General features: G+C 47.8%; 1 protein-coding gene across 1 annotated transcript in view; it reads right to left on the bottom strand.

Annotated features, from left to right (window-relative positions):
- The window catches only part of PHLPP2 (PH domain and leucine rich repeat protein phosphatase 2), a 36,445-nt gene that overhangs the window by 6,000 nt on the left and 6,670 nt on the right, over positions 1–23,775 (bottom strand). Inside the window, exons 3-18 of the mRNA XM_083164847.1 lie at positions 20,196–20,329; positions 18,455–18,645; positions 17,472–17,597; positions 14,687–14,841; positions 14,429–14,575; positions 8,626–8,856; positions 7,553–7,752; positions 7,408–7,468; positions 7,060–7,155; positions 6,826–6,981; positions 5,637–5,837; positions 3,611–3,773; positions 3,278–3,408; positions 2,263–2,373; positions 1,988–2,182; positions 581–812 (exon numbers count right to left, since the gene is read on the bottom strand). Coding sequence (XP_083020973.1) covers positions 581–812; positions 1,988–2,182; positions 2,263–2,373; positions 3,278–3,408; positions 3,611–3,773; positions 5,637–5,837; positions 6,826–6,981; positions 7,060–7,155; positions 7,408–7,468; positions 7,553–7,752; positions 8,626–8,856; positions 14,429–14,575; positions 14,687–14,841; positions 17,472–17,597; positions 18,455–18,645; positions 20,196–20,329 — 2,530 coding nt within the window. The remainder of the gene's footprint in view (positions 1–580; positions 813–1,987; positions 2,183–2,262; positions 2,374–3,277; positions 3,409–3,610; positions 3,774–5,636; positions 5,838–6,825; positions 6,982–7,059; positions 7,156–7,407; positions 7,469–7,552; positions 7,753–8,625; positions 8,857–14,428; positions 14,576–14,686; positions 14,842–17,471; positions 17,598–18,454; positions 18,646–20,195; positions 20,330–23,775) is intronic.

Here is a 23,775-nt window from a genome sequence, read left to right as displayed (position 1 = left end):
GCTGTATAGTTTGCGGGCACATCTTTGGACGACACCTGGCATGTGAGACGGCCTTGCTATGTGCTGCCCCCCCAGGTTAGTTTGCAGAAATACAACCCATAGCTGAATTAGGTCCTATACGCGGAGATCTACAACTAGATTTGGTCTATGTCTGTATTTGTTTTAGTGCCACTACATGCCACTATTTACATAAACGGAGAGCCCTACGGGAGCTGGCCCTTTTCATTTATTTCCTCCCTGAAGTTTAAATCAAGTTCGTCCCTGTGGTGATCATGTGACTATCCACCTGCGTTCCCAGTCCCCCGCATCTATACAACCACCCCCACTTGTGTATCATCACGATTACCTGCATTTGCACCAACCCCATTCTTGCTGCGGGTGATCTGACTCCGCGTGAGCTCACCTCAGACGCCTCCATTGATGTGAAATTGAGCACAACTTTGATTCAGGACCGGAGAGAGTTTATCAAGGCTAGTGTGGATATCTCACAGCAACGTTGGCACTCAAAGGAGTAAGTATAATGTCGCGCCTCAGGACACATTAACAAAATGCAAGGACGATTACACAACTGGACACCTACTTCAGTGATAATTGCCTTTTGTTCCTTGATTCTTAAGAGTTCTTCAGGGCAGTGCTCTAAGGTGAAGGCTCGGGATAAAGAGAGAGGCTGGCCGTTCCGACACAAGACTGCCTGGCAGGTCCCAACGTTGGCCGCGGTCAGTGAGAAGCTGTTGCTGTGGTCGGCCGCACTATGCCCAATGTAGCACAAGAGCGCAGAAGATCCCAGTTTCTGACCAGCCGTTCCAAGCTTCCTATTGGGAAAAGCAACAGTAATCATCTGACAGAGCGCAATGTTCCAATGAATGGAAAAGTTATTAGCTGCAACAATAGATAAGCCTGGCGGTGTAGCCCGGCACAGACGGTTCCACCCTTAAGGAGGGCAAATGATGGGAAATATATGTTTATTGATTAACGCCTGCAGTGACGTAACCATGACACTGCAGCCCAAGCGCTGGCTTGGAGGAGCCGGTGCTGTGGGCGGCGCATGGTCTCTGCAGATGCCAATGGGTTTGGCCAGCTGTATGGAATATGCTGAAAAATGGCCGCCACCTTGGAGGAGACAGATTCTAGAGGTCCTACTGGACAGATGGGTAGATGCTGGAGGTCCTACTGAGTAGCGTATATCGCCACCTGGAAATGACAGATTCTGGGTAGCGATACATATTGCCATTGTAAAATATATATATTTATTTACAGTTTCCTACATAGCGCAGCATAGTCCGTTTGCCCCTATACAATTCCCTAAATAAATGAGCATGAAACCCCCCCCAGACAGCAAGCATGAAACCCCTGGGCAATGAGCATGAACCCCCCCCCCCCCCCCAACAGCAAGCCTGAAACCCCTGGGCAATGAGCATGAAACCCCACTGGCAACGAGCATTCAGGGAAAAATAATAATCAATAAATGGAGGTGGGGGCACCAGAATATTTTGGGGCAGGAGACGCACAATTTCTAGTTACCCCCACTGAACACCTGGATGCACCAACTGCACCTTATGAGACCATTTGTAAAGTAATTACATAAATTAGGGTTTCCCTAAGGTGCAGTACCGTCTAACCGCCTGTAGGTGGGATCCTGCTTTGTAAAATATGAAGGAGTGCAGCCATTGAAAAGGTCACACATCACTGAGAAATCTTATGATGCGCATTAAATGTAAATTTCAGCTAGAACTAAAGAACGTCCTATGATCCTGTTGGAGAGAGGTCTGGCACCACGACTAGGTGTCACAAACAGGTATTATCACCTTGCCCACCGGATGTGCGCTCCATAGCAATACATACGCGCCAATGTATGTTAAAAAAGAATCGTTTATGGAAAACATTGTTTAGCTAAGAGACCCTTCCGCTATGAATTTCTTAAAATGGATAATTCTGCTGTAAATGTTCTAATTTAACGGATGATTTCAGGGACTGGGAAGCAGCAGACCTGTGTGACACGAGGAATGTGTGGCACATGAAGGTCCTATCGCAGCAGGACTGCTGCAGTTCTTCAAGAAGAACATCTCCCATGGTGCACTGCAGCAAACGTGGCACCTCCTCGTTCCGGTCTCCATCGAACATGCCGTACAAGGCCTCTACCCCGTCTGCAAAATCACTCATGGCCAGGGAAGACACGCACAGCCTGCAGGGATGGCAGACATGGAAACATTACTCCAAGTACCACAGTAATCTGCTCTTTTCATGTATGGTAGCAATACTCACTTGTTCCTCTGGCCAGACATCTCAGCTAAGCCATGATTCCAGGGAATGGAGGGCGCAGTCAGCTCAGCATTCAGCAAAGGTTTGCGGTCAATTTTCAGCATGGGTATATGACTGCGGAGAGACAACAGCGGATCTTTGTTAATGAAATCATTTACATTCAGAAAATGTAGCAAGTTACACAAGCGCAAATGAGGATGACTGGGAACCGCAGCAGTGGATCTGGAGCTGGCATGGTGCAAAATGGAACAGCCACCGAGTTGGCACAGTGCAAAATGCAACAGTCGCCCAGAACCGGCACGGTGCAAAACGCAACAGGCGCCCGGAGCCGGCAATTCATCAAATGTAACCAAATCCTGGGGCTAGCAGTATACTAACACCGCCAACATCTGGGGCTAAGAATTTTCCGAATGCAGCTGATAAATGGGGCCAGCACTGGGCCAAATGGTAACAGTTCACCAAACACGGCTTACACCTGGGGCCAACACGGCTTACACCTGGGGCCAACACAGCTTACACCTGGGGCCAACACAGCTTACACCTGGGGCCAACACAGCTTACACCTGGGGCCAACACAGCTTACACCTGGGGCCAACACAGCTTACACCTGGGGCCAACACAGCTTACACCTGGGGCCAACACAGCTTACACCTGGGGCCAACACAGCTTACACCTGGGGCCAACACAGCTTACACCTGGGGCCAACACAGCTTACACCTGGGGCCAACACAGCTTACACCTGGGGCCAACACAGCTTACACCTGGGGCAAACACAGCTTACACCTGGGGCAAACACAAGATGTGCAGGGCTAGAACTGTGCCAAACGCAGCCAATACCTGGTGCTAGCACTGCCCCAAATGCAGCTAACCCCTGGAGCTATCGCGGCACCAAATGCAACCACATCCTGGGGCTACTGTGCCAGATGTAGCTGACGCCTGGAAATAGCAATGCACCAAATGCAGCTATTACCTGGGAAAAGGGGACGGGGAGCATTTTGCAAGCAGACGGTTCAATTACCTGAAGATGTCATGCAGCTGATGATCCAGCACCAGGTCACGGTTCCCCTTCAGGTCCAGCTCGTGCAGGGCAGAAGGGAGTGTGCTGGGCGCCAGGATTTCCGTCAGACTGTTACAGCTCAAGTCAACCAGCTGCAGGAACAAAGAGCAGCAACATCTCATGCCATGTGCCGAGTCAGTGACAATGAGATGACACCATGTACACAACTCTACAGCTGTACCACAGCCTGCAGGGGTAAGAGAGGGGGCAAGAGGGGAGATAATAGGGGATCAGAGCTAGAAGCGGAGAGAGCTAGGAGAGGTCTGATTCTACAGCTTTTACACTGGGCGAGACCTGGATATGTGGCAGATTGAAGATCTCCGGGAACACGCTGATGCAGTTGGAGTGGGCGATCAGGGTGTGCAGGTGTTTGCAGTAGGACACAGTGCTCGGGATGGACTTCAAGCGGTTCCCACTAAGGTCCAACTCCTCCAAATTCTGCAGTTTGCTCAGTTTGCTGCAAGACAACAGTCCGGGTTGTTGTAGGGGGACACGGCCATTAGGTGGACACGCATTAGGTCAGGGGTGGCCGAACCGGTACTCAATATCTACCAACGGTAGACAGCTGTAGTCATTACTAACTGTCACATTCCCCGGGTCACCTAGCTGGTGCACAGCTGTAGTCATTACTAACTGTCACATTCCCCAGATCACCTAGCTGGTGCACAGCTGTAGTCATTACTAACTGTCACATTCCCCAGATCACCTAGCTGGTGCACAGCTGTAGTCATTACTAACTGTCACATTCCCCAAATCACCAGCTAGTGCACAGCTGTAGTCATTACTAACTGTCACATTCCCCAGATCACCAGCTGGTGCACAGCTGTAGTCATTACTAACTGTCACATTCCCCGGGTCACCAGCTGGTGCACAGCTGTAGTCATTACTAACTGTCACATTCCCCGGGTCACCTAGCTGGTGCACAGCTGTAGTCATTACTAACTGTCACATTCCCCAGGTCACTTAGCTGGCGCACAGCTGTAGTCATTACTAACTCACATTCCCCAGATCACCAGCTGGTGCACAGCTGTAGTCATTACTAACTGTCACATTCCCCAGGTCAGCTAGCTGGCGCACAGCTGTAGTCATTACTAACTGTCACATTCCCCAGATCACCTAGCTGGCGCACAGCTGTAGTCATTACTAACTGTCACATTCCCCAGGTCAGCTAGCTGGTGCACAGCTGTAGTCATTACTAACTGTCACATTCCCCAGGTCAGCTAGCTGGTGCACAGCTGTAGTCATTACTAACTGTCACATTCCCCAGGTCAGCTAGCTGGTGCACAGCTGTAGTCATTACTAACTGTCACATTCCCCATTTCACCAGCTGGTGCACAGCTGTAGTCATTACTAACTGTCACATTACCCAGGTCAGCTAGCTGGTGCACAGCTGTAGTCATTACTAACTGTCACATTCCCCAGATCACCTAGCTGGTGCACAGCTGTAGTCATTACTAACTGTCACATTCCCCAGGTCAGCTAGCTGGTGCACAGCTGTAGTCATTACTAACTGTCACATTCCCCAGGTCAGCTAGCTGGTGCACAGCTGTAGTCATTACTAACTGTCACATTCCCCAGGTCAGCTAGCTGGTGCACAGCTGTAGTCATTACTAACTGTCACATTCCCCATTTCACCAGCTGGTGCACAGCTGTAGTCATTACTAACTGTCACATTACCCAGGTCAGCTAGCTGGTGCACAGCTGTAGTTATTACTAACTGTCACATTCCCCGGATCACCTAGCTGGTGCACAGCTGTAGTCATTACTAACTGTCACATTGTCAAACCTGCTGCATTCTACTATAGATCCACAGGTTGCCTGAGGCACATGAACTGTTGGTAGATCTTGAGGACAGGTTTGGCCGCCCCTGCATTAGGTTAACCACTGAAGGTCAACAGGGCTTAGGGCGACACAAGCAATAGGTCGTGAATGGGAAGATCTACAGTCAAAAGGTCGACATTCGTTTTTCACATTTTACTGAGCCGACACGTGCCGGCAGGCGGTATTTCATGCCCTACCATCCACTAGGGCATGGTGGGAGAATATAATAGTGTGCCTGAAGCATGGCGAGCGGGCGCCGTACACTTAGACGGTGTCCATGTCGTCTATGTCAACATTCGAGACAAAAATAAACGAGAAAAACGCATGTCGACCTTTTGACTGTAGACCTAATGCATGTGTCGACCTTCGGACCCCATCAACTGTAACCATGCTGACCTATTTCAGGTGTCGACCTTAATGCAGTCCACCCTAAGACCCATACACCTCCCTTGTGGGCGACTCCACTGAACACAATGAAACCCTACGGTCAGCATCTCACCTGGCTGGGAAGGTGTCGAGCAGGTTATAGGCCAGGTGCAGGACTCGGAGGTTGGTGTGTAGGGTTAAGAAGGGAACGTACTGGTCTGTTAGTTTGTTGTTGGTCAGGTAGAGGACGTGCAGCTGGCTCCCACCCTCCTCTCCGCTACACATCGATGGCAGCGACTCCAGGACATTCGCAGATGCATTGAGAAACCTGAGACTGACAAATTCCATCCGCGTGAGTTCAGGGAACCATAGAACAGCAAAGATTACACATATGTACAGCTGACACGGAGCAAGGACACGGACACGTAACTGTGACTGCTGCAGCTTCTCTATGGTCCAGGAGATGCTGCAGCTTCTCTATGGTCCAGGAGATGCTGCAGCTTCTCTATGGTCCAGGAGATGCTGCAGCTTCTCTATGGTCCAGGAGATGCTGCAGCTTCTCTATGGTCCAGGAGATGCTGCAGCTTCTCTATGGTCCAGGAGATGCTGCAGCTTCTCTATGGTCCAGGAGATGACCCGGAGAACCTGCTATTATCTATGGAAGCTACTGGTCAATTAACTGCTGGGGCATTACCATACAGGACCTTCTTCCAGGCAGACTTTCCTCACTCAGGCAAATCTGCCAAATGTCAGACCAAGGAGCAGATACTGCACTGTTCTGCAGCCACCCTGGGTACACTCACTACAGCTTGCTGTGAATGCAAGGGTCTGTTCTGCAGAACTGGCTACGGGCCTAGTTCAGACTGGATCTCAAAGCACATTTTTTCTTTAATGGGCTGCACCGCAGGAGGGGCAGATGTAACATGCGCAGAGAGAGTTCTATTTGGGTGTGGTGTGTTCATACTGAAATCTTAACCATGTAAAAATAAAGCTGCCAATATTTACTCTGCACAGAAACAAAATAACTCAGCAAAATCGAACTCTCTTTCCACATGTTACATCTGCCCCACGGGCTGCTGCTGGGAATGGCAGCGATTGGCTGATTTTGACTAAGCAAAATCGCTTAGTCAAAATCGTATGGCAGCAGCCTGTGTGTACACCCCTTAAGGCCGATAAACACAGTGGGAGATCCATACACAGCAAACAAGCCAAGGAGCGGATGAAAAGAGCAGAAAAGACCCAAAATATAAACAATATGGAGTGGAAGAGATGACATGAAGGAACAAGAAAACAATAGGCTTCGATAAGTTCTGGACACTTACTTTAAAGCTACAGTGAAGAAAATATCAGGAAGGTGCCTGAGCAAATTGTGCTGCACGCTGAGAGTCTCCAGAGAAATGGCGTCCAGGGGACAGGGCAGGCACTTCAGCTGGTTATGCGCAAGGAGCAGCTTTCTCAGACTGGGACAGCTCATGATCCTACAGCAAACAATCAAACCGCTTTAGCAATGCAAGCTCAGATTTTATTTAGCAGTGATGTCAGATTTCCAGAATTACCTTAATGGCAGTTCCGTCAATAGGTTCCAACTGAGATCTAGAGCTTCCAGCTTCTTGGCTGCACATATCCATTCCGGGACGGTTGTTAAACAGTTCCTGTGTTGGAAACAGCCGGCATTAGACAAACAGTGGGGTAAATGTATGACGCTTGGAGAAGTGGCATCTATCCCCATAGAGAACATTACTGTATGTGCAAGGTGATAGTGCACCAGCCAATCAGCTCTCATATGTAAATGAACAGTTAGGAGCTGATTGGCTGGAGATACCGCTTCTCCATGCTTCATACATTTACCCCTCTGTCACTAACCGCTGTGTCCCCGCTAGACGGACAATACACATAGCACTTACCTGGACAAGTCTAGAGTGACCAGCACTGCGGGAACTAGGAATACATTCATCGATGTCAGTCCTGCAAATAAAATGAGTGCGAGTCAGGCAAAGTGCCCACATTGGAAAACAGGACGAACCTAAGTAAGTCCATATCGGAACATACGGTTGGAGTTGGCATATACTGCTCGCAGGGAGATTGCGCAGAGCGTCAGTTCCTTTAGCTGGTTGCGTTCGCAGTGCAGATGTTCCAGGCCTCCCATGCAGCTGAGGTCCAGTTCTGCCAGCTGATTGTCTCGTATGTCTAGGTGAGTGATGCTGTTGATCCCCTCCAAACTGCCACTCACTCGCGTAAGACAATTCATCCTATGCAGGAGATAGAGAACATCATTTAGATGGATCATGGGGTCAACACTATGAAAGGTGACCTACATTAGGTCGACCGCTAAAGGTCGACACATGAAATAGAATGACATGGTCAGAAGATTGACACAAGCAGTAGATCGACAATGGGAAGATCAACATGACTATTTCACTTTTAAAAATGTGCAATCTAGAACACATCTGTGTCATCTGTGGCTTCCCCTGATCTGGAACATTGTCTACCGATACATTGGTGTAACAATAGCCTCGCAGACCCCGCTGTGGCAGGGGAGGTGCTGAGAAAGCGTGGGTGCCAGGAGTCTGCGACTGCCTCCTCTAGCATCCTTAAAAACGGTCTGCTGTACGGGGGCAGCCATTTTGTCAGTGTCAGTTTTCATTAGCATTAGCAGCAGGAGCCAGGAGAGCCGGGCCTGCAGACAGATGCGCAGAAAAGAGCGGCGGTGGCAGCTTGATTCGGAGGGGTAAGGCAGGGTTGGGGGTTGGGTTAACCCTACTTAGGGGTGGGGGTTGGGTTAACTCTATGTAGGGGGGGGGGCTGCCCAAATTTTCATCAGGGGGGCACAAGTTTAATAGTTACGCCACTGTACCGATAACACGTTTAAATTTATAGAATGCTGGTTTATCTAATTTGGTAATTTCTGCGATTATGTAAGGGACAGACCTGTGTTCATCCTGGGTACAGTTTGGTTATTCTCTGCCGATCATCCCATGTTTGCCCAAATTTACATTTTTTTTCAACAGAATTAGCTGCTAGAACATTCTGAGGGTCCAACTATACTTCCAGTAGCAGAATATTATGTAACAAGAAACCCGACCTTCCCTTTCTATGGTAACTCCGTGGTTTGCTCCGCTTACCTCAGGTCTATGACCTTCAGGTGTGGCATGTTGCTTAGGGTCTGCAGACTTAGACACTCCACCCGGTTCCCCGCCATGCACAGCTTCTCCACAGACACTAGTTTCTCATACACCTTGGGAATACTGCTCAGGTCATTGAAGGAGAGTCCAAGCTGGGAGAGCTGCTGCAGAGATCCCAGCTCTTCGGGTAATGAGACCAAGGAATTCCCATCCAGATTTAGTGTTTGTAGACTACAATGGAGCAGAGAACATGCAGGTTACATGCAATGAACGAGAAGTTTTACCCTGTTCAAAGTAAGGGGCTATATAAATGACAGATCTTTTTAGGGCAGATTCAATTAGCCTTGGTGCTTACCGCAGGCTTTTATCAGTCTCAGGGGCTATTTCATTTGAGGCCACACTTACCGTGAATTTCTGTACACATCTGGTAAGTAGGACTTTCTTCCCTTTACTGTGGACACCGGGAGCATGTTAATCCATAGCTCCGGGCACTTAGCCATGAGATTACCCGACAAGGAAAGGGTTTATAATTGAATAGCTTCAGGAATTAAAGCTTAGGTTACAGGTAAGCACCACAGGTAACTGAGGGGTAGATGTATGAAGCAGTAATAAGGGAGGAGAAGTGATAAAGTGCTTGGTATCTTATCATCAGCCAATCAGCTCCTGACTGTCCCTTTTTAAACCCAGCCTGTAACTTAACAGCCAGGAGCTGACTGGCCGGTGATAAAGTACTAGGAACTTTATCACTTCTCCTCCCTTATCGCTGCTTCATACATCTACCCCCGAATCTTCTCCTTAGAATGTTTACTAAAATGTATTGTTACTGCACTGGGGGAGAAGTAAGTAAGTTTAATTTAATTTATATAGTGCACTTTCTCCACCAGGACTCAAGGCGCTTTACAGACATTAAAAAAAAATGTTGGTGGTACAGTAACAGACAAGTCACAGACAAAATAAACCCTTGAGCAAACAGTGCATAATGCAGGATTGGTGCAGCATTTTTGATAATAACTTCCATGGGTTGTGTACTCCCCCCTGAGGTACCAGGTACGGCAGGTGGAGTAGATTACCCCTAAAAGAAACTACCCAAAATGGGTAATTTCAGTGTATACTCAGGTCCATAGTAACATAGTAATTAAGGCTGAAAAAAAGACGTTAGTCCATCGAGTTCAACCTATCTAACTTGTAACTACTGACTTCAGCAAGTCATAGCTATAGGATTATCTTAGTTGCCAAAATGCATCTAGTTTTGATTTAAAGTCATTAACAGTAGTTTCTGTAACCACACCACCGGCAATGAGTTCCAGAATGTTACTGCTCTAATGGTGAAGAATCCTCTTCTTAATTCAGTACGGAATTTATTTTCCCCAAGCCTCAGTACATGCCCGCGTGTCCTAAGTATAGGCCTGTTAGTGACCAATCATCTCCCAGTTCCATATGATTCCCAATCCTGTATTTGAACATACTAATTATATCACCTCTCAACCTCCGTTTCTCCAGTGATAACATATTTATCCTGGTATAACCTGTCTTTGTATTCTAGAGATTCAAGACCTCTTACTACTAGCTTAGTCGCCCCTCTCTGTACCTGTTCCAATTCATTTATGTCCTTTTTAAGGTGCGGTGCCCAGAACTGAACACAATATTCCAAGTGTGGTCTCACCAATGCCTTGTAAAGAGGCACTATCACATTGGCATCCCTTGAATCCATACCCCTTTTAATGCATGCCAGTGTCCGGTTGGCTTTTGCTGCTGCACTATTACCCAATTTTTCATCTATGATGATCCCCAAGTCCTTCTCTACAGAAGAATTTCCTATAATAACTCCATTTAGCCTATAAGCTTGTTAATTTTTGTTCCCATAATGAATTACTTGACATTTTTCAACATTAAACCGCATTTTCCACCCTTCCGCCCACGTTTCCAGTTTATTTAAGTAAGTTTGTGGTGTTTCCACATTTTCTCCTGAGTTAAATTCCTTACTCAATTTCGTGTCATCTGCAAATATTGCAATTTTACTCACTAAGTCACTTCCAATATCATTAATGAATATATTAAACAAGGTGGGTCCCTATATTGAACCCAGCTGGAATGTATGTCATTTACCACCACTCTCTGTCCCAGATTGTGCAACCAGTTTTTAATCCAATTACAAATTTTATCTCCTAACCCCAAATTACCTAGTTTCATTGGTACTTGTTTCCTAGCCCGGCGCCCATCGCATACCATTACATAAGGTATGCGATGCGATGCTTTAAAATCGGCTAAATGACCCGGATTGTACAATTAAATATCGCACAGCATTGCATGCCAGCAAATGGCATGCGATGCGATTTTTTATTGTACAACCCTGCTTATAATGTTAAATGCACCCCCATTGTCCACGCCACCCCCACTATCAATGCCAACCAGAAGAGTGGCGAGTGCAGCGAGCCCGTGAGGGGCGGCGGTACGCGTCCTCCGACCTTTTCATACCCCCACTATCCACGTCGGCATGGAGTTGATTTTAGATAGTGTGGTAAGCGCAGCGAGCCACCGAGCCCAAAGCGTGGCGAGCGGACGCGGAATACATGTTAAGTCATCCACGTGCTCTCTCCACGCTTCGGGCTCGGTGGCTCGCCACACTATCTAAAATCAACTCCACGCCGACGTGGATAGTGGGGGTATGAAAAGGTCGGAGGATGCGTACCACCGCCCCTCGCGGGCTCGCCACGCTTCAGGTTGACGTTGATAGTAGGGGTGGCGTTGACAATGGGGGTGCATTTAACATTGTAAGCACCCATCTGGGTACTTGTACAACTAAGCATCGCATCGCATGGCACTATATCGGATGCGATGCAATGAGATGTATAAGATGCAGTAAGATCAAAATCGTGGGCGCCGTGCTAGGAAACAAGTACCGTTTCATTAATAACTTTTTATGAGGCACAGTGTCAAAAGCTTTAGCGAAATCAGGGGGGAAGGGGCTTGGCCGGCAACGTGAGCGGGGACTGAAAGCTCTGCCCATATCCTTCTAATATATCCTCCCCTGGGACCCATGGAAGCTTCATACCGGTTACCCCTGGCTCTGGAGTTACTCCTGTCCTCCCTGCACCACTTGTGACGCTTTGGGGTGGATCGTGGAGGCTTGGGCGGCTGGCTGGCCTGGTGAGACTCGTGGGCCCTGTTTCCTGGATGCAGGCGCCATTTTAGAAGCTCCGGTGGATACAGCTGGGTACCGGCATTTATGCTGCTATACTAACCACTGTCCTCGCGGATGCCGCGTGTCGGGACCAGTGAGAGCATCTGGAGACCCTCTGGAGGATTAGCGGGGGAAGCGGGAGCTGCCTCTATTGAGGTGCGCTGCTTTGCCGCACGGAGGGGCTGGCGCCATCTTGCTTACCCGTCCCCTGAGCTGCGGTGCCCTAGAGGAAAAAAACTCCTAAATGCGCTGGGCTCAGCGATATTTCTGACTACTTGGAGCCTGCAGAGAGGGATATATGCCTTGGTAAGCAGTTGATCCCCAACATTTGGCATCGGCTGACCTTTGTTTGTACCGAGGCTGGATACACTGATAGCACCTGTTTGCCTGCACATCAGTATCTAGGGTAACTGTGTCTGGTTAATTTGAATCCTGTTCTATCGGACTACTCTCGAGCTGTGGCTCTAACACTTATTTGGTGATGTGCTAGCCATTGCCTTTCACTTACATGACTATATCGTAGCTGGGAGTGGCGCTTATTGTTAATGATCACACTCCTTTACTGTGTGCTATAAATGAATATGGATCTATCCATCCAACAAATACTCTTGGCAATCCGGGCCTCCACTGCCAGACTTTTACGTAAGTTTGAGGATGTACGCTGTGATGACCCTATTTCTTCCTATCCTCCTGAGGATGTCCTGGAGGTTGGGGAGACTATGGATGATGGCCTGCTAATATCCATTCTGTCTGGGAATTTTGCTCCTCCTGTGCTTGCTCCTGATATGCGTCCCTTTCAGGCTGACCCTTCATTCATATTGGCTTTGAACTCTGTAGATGTCTGGGACCTTTTGCCTGTACTCATTGAATACTGGCCGATCTTTCCACAAGATGCTGAAGCCATGTCTCATACTATGATCTCCCTATTTTGGCTTGGACTTGAGGACTGGCCGGATGGACGAAATGCACAGTACTACTTCTTTTTCAGATGGCCCTTTTAGTGTGCATATCCTCTTCCTCAGTTATACTTATGATTGGTATTTCACTGATGATGTCCGAGATTCGCGTACTTCATTTTCACTAATGCTGTATATCTCCTGGTTCTCCAATATGTGATACTCCATTTTGTTATGCTTACATTGATTGTGGAAACAGATTATTTTTTTTTCTCTTTTGGTACTTTTCTTGAGAGCTTCATTTTCATTCATATGTGGGGGGGAGGGGGAGTTGGGTGAGATAGGTATAGTTTAGGTAGTTAGCAGGGTAGTAAGGGGATCCAGGTACGCCTCAGTTGGGGGAGGGTTGTACAGGGTGGGGGGGGGGGGTTATGGGTGGTTTGATTTGGGTTTATGGCGGGAATATTTTATTTTATTAGAGTTAGTGGGTTTAGGTCTCCCGACAGTTGACTATATCTTGGATACACTCCATATTTCTAGTCCTGTAGTATTATTTCTATTATTGCACTGTGTTTATGACCCACCATATTCTTTATTGATGCATGTGCCCGATTGGCGCCGTCGGGCTATTGCACTATATCCTTAGTAATGTAGGGGGTCAGTACTGCCTATTATACATATAGGTCTATGTCCTCCTGCATATGTTTTAAATAATACCTACTGTCAGGCAGTATCTATTCTTTTGGTGTCTCCGTCTGGGTTTTTGTACCTTGTTTATTTGTTACGTTATAATAAAAAAAAAAACACTCAATTAAAAAAAAAAAAAGCTTTAGCAAAATCAAGTACCATCAACAATGTATCTTTCATCCCATCCACAAGTGCACCAGATGAGGCAGCCATGGTGGGCGCACTAGGAAGATTACACTGTAGAAGGCGAGCCATACAAGGACCCAATGCATATATTGGAAAGCAAATACTTGTGTAGTAACAGAAGTATCAACCCTAACAGCAAACAAGTTGGAAAATTTCCCATACACCAATCAGATTCTAGAGATCATTGAAGAGAAAAGTACTATAAAATGATAGGTAAAAGATTATTGGTTACTATGGGTAACAACAAGACCTGTTTGATACATCTTCCCCTGTATGGTGGCAGCGTGTTCTGCCTTCTCCAGCAACACCTCTGATAGAAGGGGTATGGGTCATTGGGTCTACTGCATGTAGACCAAAGGTCGATGGGACTTCGGTCAACACCTGAAATAGGTGGTCATGGCTGATGTCGACATGGCTGAGGTCGACAGGGTCGGAAGTTTGGCACAAGCATTAGAACAACAATGGGAAGGTGTACAATCAAAAGGTCGGCATGCGGTTTTTAAGTTTTCTTGTCCTGAATGTCAACATAGACACAGTCGTAGGTTATGAAGTACCGACTGTCGACACATGTCGTCTCAAAAAAGTGAAATACTCATGTCGAACTTTTGCCTGTGAACCTTCCCACTATCAACCTTCCGACCCTATCAACCTTAGCCATGTCTACCTATTTCAGGTGTCGACCTAAGCCTTGTCGACCTAATGCAGGCCTACCTTCATAGGGTCAAAATGATGACCAAATCCCCAATAGAAAAACATTTGCCACATCTCCATTGCTTTATCTAGAGATCCTGGAAATGATAGAGAAGGTGCCAAGTGGGCATCCATCCATCAATCTACTTATGCCAGAACTAACCTGAGCAATTGGCCGATCTGTGGCGGTAACTGGGATATGCCGTTGCAGGACACGTTCAGCTCCGTGAGCGTGGCAATCTCGCACACATGGAGGGGGAATTCTCCCAGCTTGTTTTGGGATAGGTTGAGAATATTCAGTTGTGAAAACCTTTAAATAAAAGGAAGATGAAAGGCCAATCAGCTTACAGAGGAGCAAGTTCACATCAGTCACGAGACCGGCATTGGCCACCCCAATTATCGTAGGGGAACCTGCACAAACCTGCACAGGATGCCCACTCCCTCCGTGCTCTGCAGATGCAGGAAATTGTTGCGGAGATTCAGAGAGGTGATGTCTTGGCAGTAGAACAGGTGCACAGGAATCTCCTCGAGGCTTTGACACGAAAGATCAACAGTGCTCAGTCTTTGAGACACGACCTGAAATTAGAATCAAATACAATTTAAAGACCCACTAAAGAGGGGGCAGTCCGATGTCTAGGAGAGTGCTGGCAAGAACGAGTAACTCTGTGCCTCGTGCCTCCATGAGACTTAGAATAGGCTAATATGGATATAGTTGTTCTTATCACACCATGACTTCACCTGGGTACTGGTTAGGCCTCCTGCTTACATTATTGATCGGAGCTGCGTACTAGGACGCACCATCGAATCATCTGCAACACCATCGGCTTGCTGTGTGCTTCATGGGGTCATGCAAACCGGTCATCACAGGTCCTACCAAGGGGCCAGAAGCTCCTGGCTCTGCCTATCCCCCACAACGGTACGGATACACCTCTGTTTTGGAAAACTGAGGCCGTCAACACCCCCCTGCCCCTAAAATGTAATTGGACGGTCATTCACTGACTGTCTGACATCGTCCTGCAACAGGTCTGGGGCAAAGCACCGAACATTGGTACTTTGGGCCTGATTCAGACTATTTGCTGGCTATATGCCGCTCCGCCAAACGAATCCCCACACACTAGCATGCGAGGGGGTAGGCATACACATTCACTTGCATGTGGCCGCAAGGAGAAAACATTCAATGGTGGCTCAAATGATTTCTCGTAATCAGGTGGCCGCTATCCGGCGAATTGGGGGAGGGCTCTGGGGTCATGTGACGTCAGCTGCCTGCCCAAAGCAGGGATCGACATGCCTGCGTTCGCTGGGGTATGGCTAGCGTTTCTATAGTCGCACCCATAAAACGCTGGGTGGTCCCCTATGTCCGCTCCATGCCTGCACCCTTTCCGCCCATCCTCTTGCAAATGCCCCAGCACGTGTGAAACCCGCCAAAGGCGTTCGCACATGTGCAAACCCCAAAAATCTGTGAATTCGGACCTAAGCGATCAGGCCTGAATCGCCCCCTGTGTGCCAAGTTCTGAATCAGGCTCAATCTACAATAATGGGGCTAAAAAAAGCAAATTTCATACAGTCCAGCCCAACTACCCATCTATACTGCACCCAATGTTCCCTCTAATTTTACAAAGGTTGTGTGCGGCAAAATATTTTAGCTGTGCAACTTTGGAAGGAAATTTAAATTTCTGTGCGTCACTTATATATAACTGGAAAATGGCGTTCAGCATTTGTGTTAACTTTACTTCAAAATGATATTAAACATTTAAACATTCAAAACACAGCACACAATGTAGTTAATGGGTGAAGCACACAGCAATTGAGTCCACAACTGCAAAAAGGGACCACCGCTGCTTTGTGCGCTCTGTTGTAATGTCTGTGCGCACGCTCGCCCAGTTGTGTGCCCGCGCACACGCGCACAGCTTAGAGGGAACACCAACTGCACCCTATGCTGACTGTTTAGCCCAAATCAGTGGCATGGGATCCCGGTATCAGAAGCGTTACATTTACCATACGGTAAATTATTAGACAGAACCTGTAATGTGTATGGGATGAAGACCATCGGGCTATGATTAATCTGTAGTTCTATACGGTGTACGGAACTCCGACCATCAATAGTTCATGTTGACACATAACCTTTGTTGGCATTTGTGTTGAAATGAGCAGTGATGTCTTCAATAACGGAGCAGTATACCTCTTCATTAATTTACACTTTTCTATGTCTCTATCTCCATCCCCTACTGCCAGTCTTTGTTTAAACTTTACTGAATGGTCTGACAATTATAATATAGAGCCACTGTTCCCAATGTTAACAATGTTGTTTACGATAGCCAAGAAACTTATCCTCAAACACTGGACTGTAAAAACGGCACCCACTATGCTCCAATTACATAACATGATGTTACAACATCTCTACTTTGACCGAAAGACGTGGTTATCCTCTAGGCCTGGCACTTCACATAAGTTTGAGCGAAAATGGGCCCCGTATATAACCACTTTATCTCCAGACCTCAGGGAAAAAATACTGGTATCCTTTGATATTTCAAAATGGTCTACCCTATTGACAAATACCTGAAAGTACTTAAATATATGTATTCCCACAACATCAACTGTATCCACATATTTCTCTTGACGCTACCTGGACCACTTTGGGTAAATATTATATGGACTTGTCTGACATGTGAGGCCACATCTTACTGTATAATATTGCAATGTACCATGATATAATACTCAACTATAAGCCCCCCCCTCCCACTCACCCCTCCTCTCTCTCCCCCCTACAATTTTTTATACCGCCCCGCAATATCTATACACAGCATAGCTGTTATGGTGTTTACAGAAACTACTTGACTCATGCAATGTACACCTTGTTGTCATAGTGATTCGAATACTCAATATTTCAATGTACAATGTTATACTCATTTATCTATGTTTCAAACTATGCTATGCTTGTACGATTGTTATTTTACTTCAACATAAAATAATAAAACGTTATTCAAAAAAAAAAAAAAAAAAAAAAATAACGGAGCAGTGTCTACACTGAACGTAGAATGTTTCCAGGATAGTTTTCACATTCCCAAAAATTGCCTTGTCCCGCAAAGCTGTCAGGTGTGTACCCAGCTTTACGCCACAGCGAATACATTGATGGAGTGGACCCTACGGCATACAATCCAACCCAATTACTAGGACACCAATAACTCTAAGTAGGCTTTTTCCCTTACTTTGGTTGCCTGGCGGAGCCACCTCTGATACTCTGCCGCAGAATCAAAACTGACGTGGTAGGTAGAAACTTGCGGTTCGGCAGAAGAGAAGGACAGGCAGTGTGGCCTCCGCTTAAGCTCTTCCACCTGAGAAGAGAGAATGGGAAGAGTTTCCGTAGTGACAACACTTTATGACACATGGAGTGACAAAGTACAATTATAACTGGCCATAAATCATAGTTGCATTGATCTGACTGAGGGCAGATGTAATAAGCCTTGTGAAGTGATAAAGTGGTCGGTGATAACACACAGCCAATCAGCTCCTAACTGTCAAGTTACAGGTTGGGTTTGAAGAATAACATTTAGAAAGTGATTAGCTGCTACGTTATCATGAGCCACTTTATCTCTTCACCGGTCCTAATAAATCTGCCCGACTCACAAATGTTAAAGTATTCTACATAATCAACAATTAACAATGTGTATACAGCAAGCAGGGCAAATTTGTTCTTAAAATGGGCAAAACAATGCTGCACTGCAGGTGGGGCAGATGTAACAGAGTTAGATTTGGGTGGGGTGTGTTCAAACTGAAATCTAAATTGCAGTGTAAGAATAAAGCAGCCAGTATTTATCCTGCACAGAAACAAAATAACTCACCCAAATCTAACTCTCTCTGCACGTGTTACATCTGCCCCGCCTGCAGAGCAGCATGGTTTTGTCCATTTTGAGAACAAATTTGTCCTGCGGTCAGGTCTGAATTAGGCCCATAGAGTGAAAGCTCCATGTGGATATATATATATATATATATATATATATATTCTCTGTAAAGCACTGTGAAATAAGTATGCACTGTGTAAATAACTGTAATAGTAATAATATATGATAATATTGTGGGATACAAGGCTACATAGGTTGGCGTACGTGCCAGAGAACATAGGCACGCGGTTGACAGCGCACGCCCATATACTGTGCAATATACAGGCGGAACACAAGGATCCCATTCTCACCTTGCCACCCACAAGGGGCATAATGTGCATTTTCCCTGTCTGACAATCCTTCACCGAGGAGACGATTAAACACGTCCCGCAGAGAACCACCAGTCTCTCCGCCCATTTATGCAGCTGGATCTTGCCTTTGCGCACATTAAACACCCCCGACAGTAGAATCCGGTCCAGCTGCTCAGATGTACTTGGCTTCTCTAAAGCAACAAGACATTCGTTATTACTTTTAGAACGTGCAGAAGATGGAAGTAATGTTATGTAAAGTCTAAGCAGGAAGAACAAGGCCCCTCTTCCCGGCAAGACAATGCAACACAAACCGGTTTTACTGCATTGTTTATTTTATCGTTAAGGCCAGACATAGACGTGACAGCACAACCAAGGGCATGGGGACGGTTTATGAGGACAAAAGTCACAAGATCAGCCTCAGCTCACCAGGAATGAGAGTTTTATAGGTGATTTCACTGCTGTGTTCAGAGATGTGAGCACAGGGTATAAACCAACCCGTACAGTATAATTGTGACCTGCCGTGCAAAACGTGACAGCAATAAGTTCCGGCGATTCATTTACAATGTAATTGCATTGGCTTTTAAAGGATTTAAAGCAAATGCGTTAAAGTTAGAACACTAAACAGGAGAAAGTCTAATTAAATTGAAACACTGGCTTAATGTAGGACTGGCGGTTCATGCCGATCAGCGACTAGAGGGAGAAGACATTTATCTGGGCCGGAAATGGCATCACGTGGGTTTTCTGGGCGCGACCACTGTTTTTGTGACAGCGTCAGCCCCCTGACCGCCCCACGGTGCGCGGACGCCTTGGTGACTGTGATAGCCGCCGAAGGCGTTCGCACATTGGATCTGCACATGCGTATATACGTAGATAGGCATGCCCAGACCCAAAACATCGGTCCCTGCAGCGAATTCGCAGGGGACGGAGTAAACCAGAATCAGGCCCTGTATATATTATACCCCCGCTACGGACATAGGAAACTCTTGTACTTTGGTGTCAGAAGACTTCCAGTAGGTTCTGCTCCGTGGGAATCTTCTGTCCTCCCTAGTTTACCTTAGGCCACCTGCGTTACGGTGTGACAGGTGTGACAGGTGTACCACCCCGCTCTGAACACACTGTGGGGGGAATTCAAATAGGAGGGAGGTTTTAGGTCTGAAAAACGGGTGGCGTGTGATAAAAAACTACATAAATAATGAAACTCAACTGTCTGGTAATCTCTTTGCCATCTTCACACTGGGGATGGGGCTGCTGGGAGATTTAGCACATACGCAGCACTCACCCCTGGACAAGACAGCGCTGGGTTGCTTTGGGGATCTGGGGGATTGCAGGGGCTATTGCTACACCGCTGCGAGACCTGCAGCTACTTGTCTGCAGGTCCATTGTGGCTGCCCCTGTTAAAATTGTCCCCCCAAAACGTAGACCATTATTAGGGATGCTAGAGGAGGCGCGGCGGCCATTTTGGGAGAAAGGGGGCGGGCCGTTATTGTATAGTTATGCCACTGAAGACACAGCTTGGAAGCTTTTGGAAACAATTGTTAAAATTAATCATGGAGGGGGGGGGGGGGCAGAGCAAGTCCCTGTGATTTTTCCGAAAATTATTGATTTTGGGGACAAAAAGGCGCATTAAAAACAATGCAGTGATTACTATAGAAACCATTGGGTCTTGCCTTCAACAGAATTCCCGCCTAAAGATGCAGACTGAGGTGCCTATGGGAAACCCTGTCGTTTCCCAAAAACTCACCATTATAAAACCGGATCATGCAGCCAAGGTCAGAGTGGGCGGCCTCCTCTTGTATCCGCGTAGTGTCCTGGAATCCCAGGTCGGACAAGTACTGGTATATGATGTGCAGGGGCCTCTCCTGAGGTTCTAGCCTCCTGAGAACACAAACCAAACAGGAAGTCTCATTTAAGGTTCTTATCCATATGTGTCAGAGAGTATCCTACGACATGTCCGCACACACTAGCCAACACGTACAGAGCACAAGGAGGAAACAATAACTCACATGGGAGCATAAAATGCCAGCGGGACCGGTAACTGGTAAATTGGATTATTGATGGACCCTGTAAATGGAGATTAATGCACACCTGGTGCAGCGTTCCTAGGAGCTAGTGACATCCCTAAGGCACAGTACTAAGGCAGCAATAGCTCTGGTAGAGTCCCATGTAAACTGGTTGGCGTGCTTAGCCTGTGCACTTGTGTAAATGTGCTTTGTGAGAGGTCCAATGTGTGTTCTGGTCTTTGAGATCTTGTGCATGGGGTGATGGCCATTCTCAGATGTCCACTGGGGACAGTGGGGCAGATGTATTACGCCTGGTGAAGTGGTGAGAACGCAAAAGCCAATCAGCTGTGTTTGAAAAATGACAGCTAGGAGTTGATTGGCTGGTGCTTTATCACCTAGCTTGATTGGTTGAGGGACTCAGGGCGGACTAGAGCTCTGTGGTGCTACGTGTTGGAGTGGGAAGGAAAGGGGGCCTGTGAGCCCTGAATGTATAGAAACTCCAAACATCTTCTATGGCATCTGTATTCTGTGAATGCCCAAGCACCTTCAGCAAGGGGAAATTTATTTTTTAAGTCATTGAGTAACAAACATCTTGCCTTTGAATCAAGTGCCTCTGCTGTATCCTGTGGCCACCAAAATAGTGCAAGACACAAACGCTATTATCAGGCTGTTCTGGATTGAGTCCAGTGTCTCCAACCTCAACCCCACTGCCAGCTGGTGCTGGCCCAGATAGTACGGAACACCAACCACACATACCCTGACACAGGCATTTCCTGCTGCCAATAGTAGGAGCCTGGAAGAAGTGGTTCAAGTCACTCTGGGATGAGTAACCACCCTCTCTCTATTCCAAGGCAGTGGAGAAATATCTGTGATCGCCGGTTGGAGCGAGGCCATCTCATCACAGATATTATATAGAACTAGGTGATTCATCGTGCCCTACGGGCGCTCTTCACACCGGCGTAAGGGGCTGCGACCCCTTAATTTGTAAACGTTTGTATTGTGAGAAATATGGTTAGAATTGTATGAAAGATGCCTGTATTGCAACTTGAGGTGAAATGTGTTAAATAGAGAGCATATGATGTGGAAGGGGGTGTGTATTGTTTTTTTTAATTGAAAAGCGGTTACAGAGTAAGATGTACATTGATAGTGTGGATGGTACAGTGACATTTGTGGGTGTGGGGGGGGGGGGGTGCGTGTTGTTTAGGTGTGTGTGTGTGTGCAATAGTATAGTAGGGTGTTTTTAAGTCAGCGGCTCCCCACTGGCGGAGGTCACAACACAGGAAAACAGGAGGCCGGGTAGTGATAGGGGTGTGTGGGCATAAGGGGGACTAAAGAGGAGGGTGGGGGACACTGTGCAGCTTCTGCCAGTGGATGAGGGTCCAGCGTGGCAGCACAGGAGTACAGGATGGTGGCCCTGAGTCAGTGTCTCTTCCTACTGGGTGGGAGTTAGGGTGCATGAGAGCAGGAGGCTGGGCTATGAGGCATGATAGGGGTATGTGGGCAACACAGCGTCAGCGACTCCCCAGCGGTGGAAGTTACGGTTCAGGAGAGCAGGAAGCTGGGTAGTGATAGGGGTGTGTGGGCATACAGGGGACTAAAGAGGAGGGTGGGGGACACTGTGCAGCTTCTGCCAGTGGGTGAGGCAGCACAGGAGTACAGGATGGTGTCCCTGAGACAGTGTCTCCTCCTACTGGGTGGGAGTTAGGCTGTATGAGAGCAGGAGGCTGGGTGGTCAAGCATGATAGGGGAATGTGGGCAACACAGGGTGAGCGGGTCCCCACTGGCGGAAGTTACGGGAGGGGGGTTGTGGGGGTCAGTGAATTGCGGGAGGGGGGTTGTGGGGGTCCTTGAATCAAGGGAGGGGCGCAGGGGCACGGGGGTCCGCGAATTGCAGAAGGGGGGTGATGCGGGGGGGGGCGTGAATCACGGGTGGGGGGTGTCGCGAATTGCGGGAGGGGGCGCGGGAGGTGCCGTGGGGGTCCATGAATCGCAAGAGGGGGTCCGCAGGGGGGCGCGAATCGCACGGGAGGGGGTCGCAGGCGCGGGGCTAGAATTGCAAGAGGGGCGGGGGTTTGCAAATCACGGGAGAGGGGCGCGGCGAATCGCGGGAGGGAGGGCGAGGGGTGCCGTGAATCGCGGGGGCCCGCGGGAGGTGCCGTCAATCGCGGGAGGGGGCCCGCGAGGGGTTCCGTGAATCGCAGGAGAGGGGGCGTCGTGAAATGTGGGAGGGGGGGCATGGGGGGTGCTGTGAATCATGGGAGGATCGCGGGGGGGGGGCGCAAATCGCGGGAGGGGGGGGGGGTCAGGTGCTGACAGAGGGGGGGGTGCGGGAGTAATGGTGGATGGTGGCTGTGGAGAAATGGTGGATGGTGGACGTGTACTGTAGCCCTGGCTGGGCGGGGGGAGGTGATGTCAAGGGGGTGGGTTGTGTAGAACACTAGTCTTTTCCCTAGGGGGGGGGGGCGGGTTTGTGTATCCCGCTGGGCAGGAACGTTATACACATAGAACACTGGTCTTTTGCCTGGGGGGGGGGGGGGGGGGGGGGGCGGGTTTGTGTATCCCGCTGGGTGGAAACGTTATATACAAAAGGGAATGAGTGACAGATCTGGCTAAATATATAAGAGATTCCCTTTGCTCAGAATGAAACACGTGTTTCAACTAAATGTTGTTTGAGGATTTTCCAGATTTGACCACTAGGGGCACTGTTCTATTGGTGATATTTTATTACATGAAAGTGACATAATCCAGCCATATGTTTCCCTGGGATTTGTACCGTACATGGAAACTATGCATAAAGCCTATGCCATTACGATCTGTCAGTCATCTACTTATTACGCTGTTCTTTCACCTGTGCACACGCTGACATTAATTAACTAGCAATGTACAACATGCCAATCAGATATATAAACATCTTTATCGAAGTGCAGCGTAATCTCAAGACAAATTAGTTGGACATTTAAATATTTGCAGCAGGCAAACAGTCGCTCAGCCAGCGGCGCACAACTTACAAACCTTCACCTGATACATGAAAGAACCGAGCTGTGTCATACACAATACACTGTACATAGTGGACGTGCAGTCACAACGCCGTGTCTGACTTTCCTTGAAAGACTGGCTCTATATGCAAACATTTATTCATGTGGCCGGCACTGCAGGCTACATCTGATGGTCTCACAAGGCTGCGAGTCAGTCAGAATAAGGTCCTCGGTCCTCAGGACCCCACACAGTGCATGTTTTGTAGGTCTCCTCGCAGAATCAAGTGATATTAATTAGCTCCACCTGTGGATCTTTTAAAATGTGTCAGTAATGAGTGCACCTGTC

Source organism: Crinia signifera, chromosome 11 (assembly GCF_055691185.1).
Source record: "Crinia signifera chromosome 11, ASM5569118v1, whole genome shotgun sequence".
In the NCBI taxonomy this organism is placed as follows: Eukaryota; Metazoa; Chordata; class Amphibia; order Anura; family Myobatrachidae; genus Crinia; species Crinia signifera.
This window is presented reverse-complemented; position numbering and strand designations above follow the sequence as displayed.